This window comes from Malaclemys terrapin, chromosome 4 (assembly GCF_027887155.1).
Source record: "Malaclemys terrapin pileata isolate rMalTer1 chromosome 4, rMalTer1.hap1, whole genome shotgun sequence".
Lineage (NCBI taxonomy): Eukaryota > Metazoa > Chordata > Testudines > Emydidae > Malaclemys > Malaclemys terrapin.
In genome coordinates this window covers 95,726,955-95,741,001 of record NC_071508.1, presented here as the reverse complement: position 1 = coordinate 95,741,001, position 14,047 = coordinate 95,726,955, and the positions used below count along the sequence as shown (strand labels likewise).

The 14,047-nt window shown below is 45.3% G+C and overlaps 2 protein-coding genes across 2 annotated transcripts in view; one reads left to right on the top strand and one right to left on the bottom strand.

Annotated features, from left to right (window-relative positions):
- Positions 1–6,253, bottom strand: part of KATNBL1 (katanin regulatory subunit B1 like 1) — a 43,812-nt gene extending 37,559 nt beyond the window's left edge. The window contains exon 1 of the mRNA XM_054026678.1: positions 6,146–6,253. The gene's annotated coding sequence lies outside the window, so the exon portion shown is untranslated. The remainder of the gene's footprint in view (positions 1–6,145) is intronic.
- Positions 6,254–6,255: 2 nt separating this feature from the next.
- LOC128836413 (ras and Rab interactor 3-like) lies at positions 6,256–9,885 on the top strand. The gene is made up of 2 exons (XM_054026677.1): positions 6,256–7,138; positions 8,942–9,885. The coding sequence occupies exons 1-2, from the start codon at positions 6,256–6,258 to the stop codon at positions 9,031–9,033; spliced, it is 975 nt and encodes a 324-aa protein (XP_053882652.1). The 3' UTR covers positions 9,034–9,885.
- The last annotated feature ends 4,162 nt before the right edge of the window (positions 9,886–14,047 follow it).

The window sequence follows — 14,047 nt, the reverse complement described above, 5'->3', positions numbered from 1 at the left end:
GACACCATTCCTTACCCATCCTGGCTAATAGCCATTCACGGACTTAACCTCCATGAATTTACCCAGTTCTCTTTTAAATGCTGTTATAGTCCTAGCCTTCACAACCTCCTCAGGCAAGGAGTTCCACAAGTTGACTGCGTGCTGTGTGAAAAAGAACTTCCTTTTATTTGTTTTAAACCTGCTGCCCATTACTTTCATTTGGTGGCCCCAAGTTCTTGTATTATGGGAACAAGTAAATAACTTTTCCTTATTTACTTTCTCCACATCACTCATGATTTTATATACCTCTATCATATCCCCCCTTAGTCTCCTCTTTTCCAAGCCAGAAAGTCCTAGCCTCTTTAAATCTCTCCTCATATGGGACCCATTCCAAACCCCTAGCAGCAGTAGTGTAGTGGTTCTCAGCCAGGGGTATGCAGAGGTCTTCCAGGCAGTACATCAACTCATCTAACTAGTTTTACAACAGGCTACATAAAAAGCACTGGCAAAGTCAGTACAAACTAAAATTTCATAGACAATGATTTGTTTATACTGCTCTGTATACTATACACTGAAATGTGTGTACAATATTTATATTCCAATTGATTTATTTTATAATTATATGGTAAAAATGAGAAAGTAAGCAATTTTTCAGTAATAACGTGCTGTGACACTTTTGTATTTTTCTGTCTGATTTTGTAAGTGAGGTGAAACTTGAGGGTACACAATACAAATCAGACTCTTGAAAGGGATACAGCAGTCTGGAAAGGTTGCGAGCCATTGGCGTAGTGGAGAACCAGAGCCACAGAGTTAATAAATTAACCACATTAATGAACTTAGTAAGTAGCCTATACCACAGTTTTTTGCTACAACTTGGAAAAGACAATTTTCAGTGTGAAACATTACATTCCTGGCAGAGAAAGCTTGTTTTTAGACTTTCTCCAGCCAGCACTCAAAGCTTTTTAGGCTTCCATGTTCACCCAACTTCACATAAAAAGCTTTGTGTGCCACCAAAGAAAGCTGGCACATAGGCTGAATCTTTCTCTGCCTGGTGCACAGTTTTAAATGGAGGAGATCTGATTACTTTCCTAGCTCCACAGACAGCCCCTCTGTCCCCACATATACATGTAACATTAAGTATAAATGGTCACAGAAAGCTTTGTTAACTTTGAGTTAAGGTTATTTGAGATTATTTCCTCACAACACAAACACTAAAAATCAAGAATATCATAAGTTAAGGGAACAGTCCCATCCAACCCAACAATCTCCAAGCATTACCTTGCTACCACAATGACACTAAATTCTTTTTGGCAATACCATCACCCTCAGCGCACACATCAAGAAAGTGAAAAAGGAAAAAAAATAAAATTCCACCACAGTGCATCACTTATGATATTATGAATGTACATAGAAGACATTTATGCATAAATTTGTTTAGTAGTCTGTGATTTTACTAAGGTAATAAATTGAATATGTAATCCACTTTGCCTTCTTCCTCTACCTAGTGCAATATTGTATTTTATCATTATAATTGGTCTTACTTTCAATGGTGTGTTCCAAGGCTGTGCACTTATTTTATTTTCAAATTGTTTGACGTGCATACACTGACTGCAGTAGTATTCCTGAATTAAAATTCAGCATTTTAAAAAGGGCATTCAGTACAATGGAGTACTGTACACCGATATTGTGTTAGATATCACTGCAGCTGTAATTCCTTGCTTTTTAGTGTTTGCATTGCAAGGAAAGATATTTGAGTGACCGGCTGAGTCCACAATAGGGGAAGATGGGGAAAGTGTCTTTTTACCACATGGTAACTAACAAGGGGTAAAATTCTAGAAGACTAGGAATATGTAGTTTTCATGTGTTTTAGAAAGCGTCTTTTTTCCTAGCAAAGACAAGGCCTAAATTAAAGTTTGTTTGGAAATTCATGCTGTTGTAGGTACCTTCCCAACACACAGAAAGACAGTCACTGCTTCAAGTACCTACAGATCTTTTCAAACATGTATTAAAAAATGAGACACTCTTAAGCCCACTCAATAGATTTTTGAGTACATATTTCCAGATTAAAAATCCTTAGGCATTTTAGATAGCAAGTAACTGGTCACCTAACAAAAGCAAGAGAAAATATTAGTTATTACTTCATATTGTTGATTGTCTCCAGTATTCTAACTGAAAGAAACCTATGGCTTGTTTTACAATATATCTAATTGGTTTATTAAAGAGAGGACAGTGGCCTTTAACATGGAATTTTAAGAGATTTTTCTCCCTCAGTCTTAGGAAATTGTAGTTAAAGGCTTCTAGTTTAGAAGATTAGAAGCTTGAGATATTGAAATTACAGTGATGAGAGAACGTTCAATCAGCCTATCTGCAAGACTGCATATTTTGATATGATAATTTATGGGTTCAATGAACATTAATTAAAAATTATTAGTGTGAATACTTGCATTAAGGCAGGAATTTAGGTTTAATTTTAAACATGAAGCAGAAAGAATGTCACATTTCTCTTTGGCCCTCGATGTTTACAAGAAAGCAATATTAAAACTAAGGTTGATTCAGTCTGCTTAAAAGAATACTTATAAGCAATTTTGTAAGCTGCCAGTTTCACTTTGTGGCTGCTTACACTATGCCAAGGCAGATGCACTTTTGTGCAGGAAAAACAAGATCATTCTCTGTTTGATCCTTCTTCAGCGGAGCCCAATCTAAATCCGACAGTGTTTGTGAGCACCCCCTCATAACAAGTCAGTGTGTGCAGAAAGATGGGAATAAAAGTTTAAAAGGAAGCTGTTTCAGTTTCAAGTTTTCAAAGGGCTGGTGTCAAATGGGGGGTAGGTAGTACTCTACAAGTTCCATCCCTATGACTAAACAAAATGAAAAATTACTCTCAGTAGACTGTGACTGTACATGTTATGAGCATTAGCAGGCTCCTTTATCTTAGCTCCTCCATGGTGGGGACTGAGTATATCTGTGGCTTCTTGGGGTCTTTCTTGATTAGGAAAAAATAAGTGGTACTATTCTCCAATATACAACCCACACATGGCACCAAAATAAGATCAACTCACAGTAAACTGCACAGATCTGTGATCCTCTCTCTCCCCTTTGTTATATAATGAAATAATTAATACCAACTTTTAAAATCACCAGTAGTCATCGGAGTTAATACCTCACTGAGATGAATGGGAGACTCCATCTCTCAAAGCTATTGTTCTGGGCTCTCAAATTCTTTCTGGCTGACCTTAGTATACTTTACACTTTACCTGCCATAGTGTGGCTACGTCTACACTGCGCAGCTTTTAGCGACAGGGCTGTGTCACTACAGCCCTGTCGCTAAAAGGTGCTCAGTGTAGCCGCTGTTTGTCAGCTCTCCTGCCACCACAAAACTTCCACCCCCAATGAGCGGCTTTAGCATTGTCGGCAGAAGCGCGCTCCTGCTGACAAAGAGCTGTTCACACTGGTGTTTGTTGTCGCAAAAACTGTGTCCTTTGGGGGGGTATTTTTTTATTTTTTTTTAATAAAAACACCTCTGAAAGACAAAAAAGTTTCGTTGTTCAGTTGCTAGTGTAGTCTAGACATAGCATTTTTTTAAATTTGGAAGTCAAATTCTACTAGGAATAATAGGAAGGAAAACAAAGGCTTTTTTGCTTCTAATGTCCTCTGTTACTCTGCTGTTTAGCCACAGTGGCCTTCTTTTGGTCCTCTTGTCTTTACTGGCATACATTTAGAGTGAACCTCAATTATGGTGTTTTTGCACACATTTAACCCTTATGACAGCTCCTTTTAATTTCCATCTAACAAGCATCTTCATTTTTGTGTAATGCCCCTTTTTGATGTTAAATGTTACCATAGTGTGTTTTTTTGGTATTATCCCTCTTACAAGGATGTTAAATTTAATTACATTATTGTTATTACCACCAAGCAGTTCAGCTATAGTTACTTCCTGGACCAGATCCTATGCTTCACTTAGGACTAAATCAAGAACTGCCCCTTCCTTTAATGGCTTCCAGGAGTAGCTGCTCCAAGAACCAGTCATTTATGGGGTCTAGAAGTTCTCTCTGCATCATGCCCTGAGGTGACAGTTATTATTGCCCTGTCTACATTTGTACCCTCACCTCCCTGACCATTTCACAATCACTGTCATCCTGGTCAGGGGGTCAGTAGTACATTCCTATTTCTATACTCTTTAACATAGAATTTCTATCCAATCTGTTTCATTTACCTTATTTGACTCTATTCTTTCTTTTAAACATAATGCCATTCCCCTACAAGGACTGCTTACTCTGTTATTCCTATATATTTTATATCCTGTTATTACTGTGTCCCATTGATTAGCCTCAGTCCACCACATTTCTGTGATGCCTATTATATCAATATCCTTGTCTAATGGGAGGCATTCTAGTTCACTCATCTCTTCTACATAGACTCTGCAGTCTCTCTGACCAAGTTTGGAAGTTAGGGTTTAGATCCGGATAGATCTTTATATTTTAAGCTAAAATTTTAGAATGCTTAGCCTATAAAATGCTAAGCCCCTACAAACACGATTTTAAACTAAGACAAGGTCTTGGTGGCTGCAAGGTACCATTCAGTGCATTACTAGCAAAATGGTAGACAGAGACTTTTAACACATTATTTTTAAACTAACTGAATGCCATGTTGATAGCTTGTCTCTGTTACAACAGGGTTTGTGCTGGTCTGATTTCAGCTGTAACACAGACAAGACAACTGAGTAAAAAAAAATACACATAGATACACCATGTCTGGCCCTCCTGCAAGCATGATTATTATAACTACAATTCTCAAATATAAGTTTAAGAATACAAACTAATGCTCATTTTACTAATTCAATAAAATTCTTTGTACAACAGACCTATCCATAACATTTAAGATTATATATCAATGTTTTTTAGACCTAGGATAGAACTATCTTGAATAGAATAGTTTTGATACTAGCTTTTATTTATTCCTTCTAACAAAGACGACTAACAAATTACAAATTCCCTTTGAAATCACGTTTAATTTTCTATGGAACACCCAGCATACCTATCATTTTCTTTGTTTAAGACAGGAAGTTTAGGAGGAATGGAAAGAGGGAAGGGGTGGGGAAAAGGGAAATTCATCTATAACCAAGAATATAACTATTTTTAAATGCATATAGATTTAAGCCAGTCCTAAAAAGAGTAGCATAAGTTACAGTGGAAAAAAAGTTATTTTTGGAAAATATTCTTTTTTTCATAAGTCCTAAAAATGTTAATAGATATTACCAATTGAATCATTTCTTTGTATTTTATCTAAGCTTGTTCGGACAGCAGTAATTAAACCTAAATATACTGAATAACTCCAGCATGTATTTTTCTCAGAAACCCAAAACTCCCTTTAGCAAAGCAATGCACGGTTCCGCCACAAACAGTCTGTAGATATCTAAAGAGTTTCCTTCTTTTTCCCAGGAATAAAACATCAATTCCACCCACTGAACAAAGTAAATACCAGCAAACCCCAGGATATGCTTTTCAGCAGTCCTGGTATCTCTCGTGTCTCTTTTTAAACTGGAGCGTGTATCATCATCCTGTTAGGAAACGCAGATCTGCCCGATCTTGCTTAATTGGGAGTGTGCAACTATTTGAAGACATTCTCCCAGGTAAAATGAAGGGGCTGATCATGTACTTAATGGCACAGGTAAGGTCTCCGTCCAAGGGCAGCCAATGCGCATGAAAGGCACAGCACGGGCGAGGACAGGAAGGTGGCCAGGTCGCCCACCGGGCGGGGAGGAGACGAGAGGCGCAGGGCTGCTGCCAGGGGGCAGCCCACGCCCTGGGAAAGGCCGAGCTGCGAGAAGTGTCACAAGAGAGGAGCGCACCCCTCCCCCCGCCAGCAGCAACACCTGTCCCGGAAGAGATACGGCTGGAGAGACAGTCCCTGTCAGCCCCTCCCTCCACGGAGCTCACCTGGCACCAGCCGGGGCCTAACACAGGACGGAAATCTCCGCCGTAAAGGCGCCAGCGCCCCCGCCCCAAGCCGATCCCTGCCAGGGACCCCGACTGAGCTGCGGGCCGGGACTCCCCGCTGCGGAGCAGAGCGGCCGCGCTGTCCGGCAGAGGGAGCGGTCCCGGGCTCAGCCTCAAGGCAGGAAAGGCCGGGCCCGGAGCGGTCCCGCGAACCCGGCTGCCCCACTCACCTGCTCATGGTCCCGCGCTGCCCGGACCACACCGAGCCGAGGATCCGGGGCAGTCCTAGCGCCGGGGCCCACTCCGCCGAGCCTGCGCCATTCAAACTGCGGCGCGCTGCATGCCGGGCCGGAGAGAGCCGGGGCGGGCCACCGCGACCTGCCCCCTCCCACCCGGCGCCCTTCGCACCGCGCCACGAAACCGCCTCCCCTGGCGGCGACCGAGAGAACTGCACGCGCACGTCACCCGGGAGCCTGAGCCTCAGCCTCTTCCCTGCGCACCGGCGCTCTCGTGTAAACCCGCATCACCGCCCGGGGCAGCCCGCAGGAAAAGCAGCATCCCTCCCTCGCCCTGCCTGGCTCCAGCCCCCGATGGTCTCACCCGCCCCCCGATTTCACTTCCCCATTGTCACCAGTCTCGAACTAACCCGTCCCACCACCCTCCACAGCTCCCCCTCAGTCTGTCTCCCTGCTTCCCCAGCCCTGTAAGGTTTACCAGCTTCTCCCTTCAGTGTCCCCACCCCAACTCTCCCCTCTCTCACTGCTACCTCAATCACTTCTGCCCCGCAGAGTCACGGCCCCATCATCTCATCACCTCCCCATCTCTATTCCCAGCACATCTCACCATCCCCACAACATACCTTACACGGTCTCACCACCCTCAGAACTGTCCCTCACAGAGTTTCAGTGCTGACCCAACCCACTTCCGCGTCACTAGCCTCACAAGCCCCTCAGTCTCACTGCCCCCCCAAACCCACCTCCGGGGAGTTTTCCTGACCCCACAACCCAGCCTCAGCCCTGGCACTTCCACCTTCTCTCAGGCCAGCTCTCTGTCCCAACAACTCATCCCCAGTCTCCTCCGCGACAGCGCCCCCGGCCCGCGTCCTCCTGGGCGGCCGCAGCAGCAGCGGCCGAGGAGCCTGAGAGGATGTGGCCCCCGGGCAAGTGGGGGAGACTCCGAGGTGAAGAGGCTGCTGGCGCGGCCCGAGTGCTGGAGACTGACAGGTACCTGCCCCTAAGCAATAGTGTAAAAAAAATTGTTGAGCACCGCTTTTTGGTGCCCCCAAATCTTGGCGCCCCAGGTGGCCGCCTAGTTTGCCTAGTGATTACACCGGCCCTGCTCTCAGGCAATCACTTCTCCCCACAAACTCCCTTAGGCTCATTTGTGTGAAATCCTGACCACATTGAAGACAATGTCAGTTTTGCCATTAACTTCAATTGGGCCAGGATTTCATCCTTTGTCCCCACAACCTCCCTTAACTCAGTACCTCCACATCCTCCATTGGGTTCATTGCCCTCACAAACTCCCACAGTCTCAACTTCAAACCCATCTCTCTTTCTCCACGTAGCCTCCCTCAGACAGCTTCATCACATCCACAATACCCCCCAGACTCACCATCCCCACAAGACCATAAGGGCCTTTGCCCACACAATTCCTCTCAGGTCTTGGTCTACACTTAAAAGTTTTGCTCGCCAAGTTATGTCAGAGTGTGGGGGGGGGGGGAAATCACACTGCTAATTGACATAGCTATGCTGGCAAAAGCCCTAATATAAACACAGTTATTTCCGGAAAAACATCCTTTGCTGGTATAACTATTTCATTCAATTACTGGTGTAAGTGATACTGGCAAAATAACTTTTTTGCCTGTTTAAGCTACATCATGGTTAGGAGATTTTGCCAGTATAGCTATACCCATAACTACAAGGGCAGTTCCTTTCTAGTGTTGACCCTTTTCAGTCTCTCCTGCTTAAAACATTCTGATTTCTGAAGAAGAAGAAGAAAAATTAAAATGAAACAAAACAACCAACCCAAAATTCTATCCATTTGATTGAAATTTCTCATGCTTCTTGTGAGCCTCAAAGTACATTTTTGGAAAGAGAAGGTTTGATGATGTTCCTTTCTTTCTGCACAGAGTTATCTGAGTGAGAAAATTAAAAATGTATCTTCATGCTTTAAGAACTTTGAGAACCTTTGGTGCTTGAATAATTCAAAGACTATTTGCATTTAAACACAAAGTAGGCTTCTCATTTTCCTGAGTGTGTTCACTGTAGGTAATAACCTTGTGACACTGTGTTGGCACGTTGCAAAGCAAGATGACGTGTAAAATATCTTTCATGTTGCAATCCAATGTCACAAGCTGATGACATTTTACAAGCCTCAGAAGTGACTTGGGGAACTGTAAACTTCCTGCAAACTGTCTTGATGCATGCATAATTTTTCTTACCGAATTAAGAGCACATCAGTTGTGGATATCTGGATATGTAAAACTATTACAGATCCTTTTTTAATGCCTTACTTTGTACTATGTTGAGAAATTTGGTGCCATATTGGCAAAACCAGTACCAAAAGAAGGGAAAGTATCATATTACCACAAGTCCTTCTAAAATATCTGGCTATTATTTGACTACACAACACACATCTGGAGATGTTGATCTTCCCAAGCAGGGATCCATGTCCCTAACTGTGTCCATAACACATCATGGATGCGAAATACATTTTTAAAAGAAGCCAACTAAATAAGTTTTGATGTTTGGTAGTGATGATGGTGGTAGGGATGCTTCCTTATTTTTTTAATAGCTGTAGAGAAAATCTCAGAAAACAGTGTGATGTCTAGAGGGATTCTTGTTGTAACACAGTAATTGATTCCCATCAACATCTAGTGGCTAATTAAATCAAATCAAAACAAAATATAAAAGGATTGTCAGTATCTGGAGAAATTGAAGAGACTTCCAGGAAAATTATCAGGGCCTGTGGTATTGTATTAATTATTATTTTATTTTATTTTATTTTATTAATTTGTATTACAGCAGCACCTAGAGGCTCCAACCAAGATCCGATTCCCTTTTATGCCTTGCACATTGTAAGAGACGGTCCCTACCCTGAAGATCTTACAATCTAAATGGACAAGACAATGAGTTTGAGAGGAAACAGAATTGAATTTGCAGGTTACAGGCCAGCCCAATCTCCTCCTCCAGCAACATTATGGGGTGTGTGTGTGTGTGTGTGTAACTCACTACCAGATATCTCTCCTTGTGCAATGAGACTGGAATGGGAAGGCAATTCATCATCTAATGCTTCCTTCTAGCTGGGACATCACAAATCATAATAAGGTGGATCTGATATTCAATATAATTTTGGGAAAGGCTGTGTCTCTTCTATTTAATAATTCTACTGTGTAATTTATTGTGCTTTTCATCAGCCTCTTTTGCGCCTTTTAAAAAAACCTCACTTTGTTCCTGTTCCACCTGTTTTTCAAATCATGTCTGTTAAAGGAAAGTATGGATCTCTCCAGTAAAGATTATTTAATATTGTGGATTTAGCAGGTATGTAGTGCATTACATCTTCAAAGCACTGTACAGATATTAATTTATTAGTTCTCACAACACCACTGTGAGGCAGGTAAGTGGGTCAGTGGCAGAACTAATGGCAGATAGGACTCAAGAGCTCATGGCTCAGAGGGCTGTGCTCTGACTACTAAAGAACACTGCCTTACACATTTTATACTTCTTTTAAAAAGCATGTATCAAAAATGTTATATTTGTCATGTTTTGAAAACAGTACAGCATGTTTTTATGGACATATACTGTACTTGACATTTATCTTTCAGATTAAAATCTGAGGGAACAACTCCACAACTTCCATATCCATATGCCAGAACAGAGAAAACTGTAGAAAAGCAACATGATGGAATATATGTTGAAATGAAATAATTGTACAGTAATTCTACCCTAATAAAAATTGTCAGTGTGGATGAATACTGAAGACACCTTGTACTTCATCCCACTACCAACATATTCTCTTGTATTATTACTAGAATATATCTCAAAACAATGCCATCATCAACTGGAAATAAAAAAAGACTAGTGACATGAAGAAGAATTAAGTACATTACTGCAAAATACAAAGTGTAATTTTATTTGAAACAATTCTAACTGCCTGAAAATAAGTTGTGATAAGTAAATAACTTGTCATTATAATGTATGTATGTTGCAGAAATGAAAAAAAAGATAACTATACACAGGGCCGGCTCTAGGATTTTTGCTGCCCCAAGCAGAAACAATTTTGGCCGCTCCCGCCCCCTGTTTTTTTCTTACCCCACCCCCGGCCCCGCCTCAGCTCCGCCCCTTCCCCAAATCCCCAGCCCTGCCTCCCCCCCCCCCCAGGCTCTCAAGCCTAGGAGAGAAGGGGAGAAGTGGCGCGTGCGCCGTGGCCACTCAGAATCTCCCCCTCCCTCCCAGGCTCTCAAACCTGGGAGGGAGGGCGAGCAGCGGCGCGCGAATCAGCTGTTTCGCGCGCCGTGGCGCGCAAGCAGCAGCAGCGGAGGTGAGCTAGGGCGGCTGGGGCACATTTTCAGGGGCGGCATTCTGGCGCCGGCCATGCCGCCCCTAAAAATGTGCCGCCCCAAGCACCAGCTTGTTTTGCTGGTGCCTGGAGCCGGCCCTTACTATACAAAAGGTTAGCAGCACTCAGGATATTGGATGCACAGATAAATCAAGATTTTGCAATAGCAATTTATTTTATTTAATAAAAAAAGCCACATGACCATGTATGTAGCTTCTAGGATAGTAGTGTAACTGGTTTGTTTAGTCAGGGCTGCCAAATTTAATAATGTTTTTGCTACTGAACCCTGGTAAAGTATCAAATGCCTCTCGTGAAGATAAGCTGTTTTTCAGCACCACCTAAGGGTCAAAAGAGGTAATAGCACTATAACTTCTGCTTAGGGTGGGGGTGGCAAACTTTTCAGCCCGAGGGCCACATTGGGGTTGCAAAACTGTATGGAGGGCTGGGTAGGGAAGGCTGTGCCTCCCCAAACAGCTTGGCCCACGCCCCATATCTGCCTCCCTCTTCCCCCGACCCATCCAACCCCCCCTGCTCCTTGTCCCCTGACCGCCCCCTCCCGGGACCCCCGCCACTAACAGCCCCCTGGGATCCCACCCCCTATCCAACCCCCCCTTCTCCCTGTCCTCTGACTGCCCCCAACCCCTATCCACACCCCCACCCCGACAGTCCCCCAGGACTCCCACGCCTATCCAACCCCCCCTGCTCCCTGACCCCTATCCACACCCCTGCCCCCTGACAGGCCCCCAGGACTCCCACCCTTATCCAACCCCCCCCCCCCGAACCTCTGCCCCATCCAACCCCCCTGCTCCCTGTCCCCTGACTGCCCCCCGGGATCCCTCACCCCTTATCCAACCCCCAGGGCCCCTTACCATGCCGCTCAGAGCAGCATGTCTGGCAGCTGCACCACCCGGCCGGACCCAGACACGCTGCTGCACTGCCCTGCAGGAGCACGCAGCCCCGCCGCCCAGAGTGCTGCCCGCGTGGCTGCAGGGGAGGAGGAAAGTGGGGGAGGGGTGGGGGGCTAGCCTCCCCGATTGGGAGATCAAGGGCTGGACAGGACGGTCCCACGGGCTGGATGTGGCCCGTGGGCCATAGTTTGCCTACCTCTGGCTTAGGGCCCATTCTGCTTTCAGACATACACAAACAATCCCCAGTCCACTTGGTATTTCACTTGATGGCTATTTTTATGCTGCTCACTATGCCTGGAAAGACATTCCTCTTCTGGTAACCGAGCATCCTCACTCTCTTTTTCCAAATACCTCCTCAAACCCCATTTCTTTCACCTTACTTTCTACTGCTTACTTCCACTTTTGAGGTATCTCTTGCCCTACTTCATTGTCAATTAAAAACAAAATCAGAATTTATAAGATTAATTTGCAATATGTTATAATTCACCTTAACCCTAATTTCTCCATTCTCTGTTCCTTCCTTTGTCTGTTTTCTTAATTTTCTATGTTTGTCTGATTGAGGCCAGGTCTACACTAGGAGCATTTTGCTGGTATATCTATACCAGTATACTATACTGGTAAAGTGTGATCATAGCTTATGCTGGCAAAGCTGTTTTTTGACAGCTTAGCTTATTCCAAATAAGTGATATAAGCTATGCCAGCAGAAGTGCAGTTTTGCCAGGATAATTCCATTGACACTAGGGGCTTTTGCCAGCACAACTATTTTGGTCAAGGATCACAACTTGTGACATAGCTATGCCAGCAAAAGTTTGTAGTGTAGTGTAGACACTAAGTCCTTTTGGGACAGCATTAAGTCCTGTGGCATCCCCTCCACAAATTGGTATTATTTATCATTATTTGAATTATCATAGTACATAGGAGCCCCAGTCATGGACCAGAACCCCTCTGTGCTAGGTGCTGTGAAAAGAACAAAAAGATAATGTTCAACTGAGTGAGACTAGAATCATGACAGCAATTAGAGAGATCATCTCTGTATTGTGGAGTAGTTGGCTCTCCATGTGTCTAGTTCTTGCTTCCATACACCTGGGGATTTCCTTCTCTTTTAGATTTCCAGGATCTGAACTGTTGAAAAACTTTTCCATATGATGGGACAATTTCCTGAAAACTCCTTAATCCTATTTGTCTCCCATCTCAGGAATCAGGGCCTGCAGCAGAGTTAGTCTCCAAGCAACCTCATCAGTACAGCTGGCCTGCAGCAAGCTGCCTGAGTAGCCTGCCACGTGATTGGCTGCAGAGGCCAGCAGGCTGACTCAAGTCAGCAGCAGAAGTTTACTGCCTTCTCAATGCTCATACCTACTACTGTGCCTGCTCCTGTGTTACCTTGTGTAACGATGCTGGTTCTGGTGGGACCCAACTGAGAGTGCCAATTCAGGACGAATTGCTTAAAACGGCAGTTACAGCCCAAGGCTGGGGTTTTTCCATCTCTAAGGCAAACCAAACCAGCCAGACAAAGAGGACTTCGGTCTCAGGGCCGGCTTTAGGAAGTGCGGGGCCCAATTCGAACATTTTCGGCGGGGCCCCGGCAGGGATGACTAAAAAACAAACTAATGTTTAAAAAAGCCTTTCATTTCTTAGCAACCGGTTCCCTATAAAAAGTTCTGATTTAAGGCATGTGCCACAGAATGTATTTTTTGTACCAATAGGGTTAACATACGTCCGTATTTCCCCGGACGGCGATTTAAGAACCAAAAAGCCTGACATGTCTGGGAAAATACGGATGTATGTTAACCCTCTCTAAAGTTCTTTTTTTAAAAAGATGGGCCTGAACTAGAAATGAGCTCCATTTCACCTGTGTGGGTCCCCACCACTCCCTGGGGGTGTGCTAGGGTGACCAGATGTCCTGATTTTATAGGGACAGTCCCGATTTTGGGGTCTTTTTCTTATATAGGATCCTATTACCCCCCATCCTCTGTCCCGATTTTTCACACTTGCTGTCTGGTCACTCTAGTGTGCACATGTGTGGGTCCCAGCTGCTCCCTGCCCCCCTCATTGAAGCAGGTGTGCAGGGTTACTGCCCTGGGAACTGCAGGGCACCACTGGACATGGGGCTGGCTGGAGGCAGGGCAGGGACTGACTGGAGGTAGGGTCTGACTGCAGGCAGGGCAAGGGGTGCGGGGCTGATTGGAGACAAGGGTGTGAGGGGTGGGCTGGCTGGCTTCAGGCAGGGCCGCAGGGGGGTGCGGCATGGGTTGGCAGGACTGGAGACAGGAGTGCGGGACTGGCTGGCTTCAGGCAGGGGGGTGCAGCAGGGGTTGGCTGGAGACAGGGCAGGGGGTGAGGGGCTGGCTACAGGCAGGGCAGGGGGTGCAGGGCTGGAGTGGGCAGGGCAGGGGGTGCAGGGCTGGTGCGGGCAGGGCAGGGGTGTGTGTGGAGCTGGCTGGCTTCGGGCGGGGCAGCAGGGGGGTGCGGCAGGGGTTGGCTGGAGACAGGGCCGGGAGTGCAGCAGGGCTGGCTGTGGGTAGGGGGTGCGAGGCTGGCTGTGGGCAGGACGGGGGTGGGGCTGGTGCAGGCACGGGGTGTGGCAGGGGCTGGCTGGAGACAGAGGCTGGCTGCGGGCAGGGGGTGTGGGGTTGGCTGCAGGCAGTGCAGGAGGTGCGAGGCTGG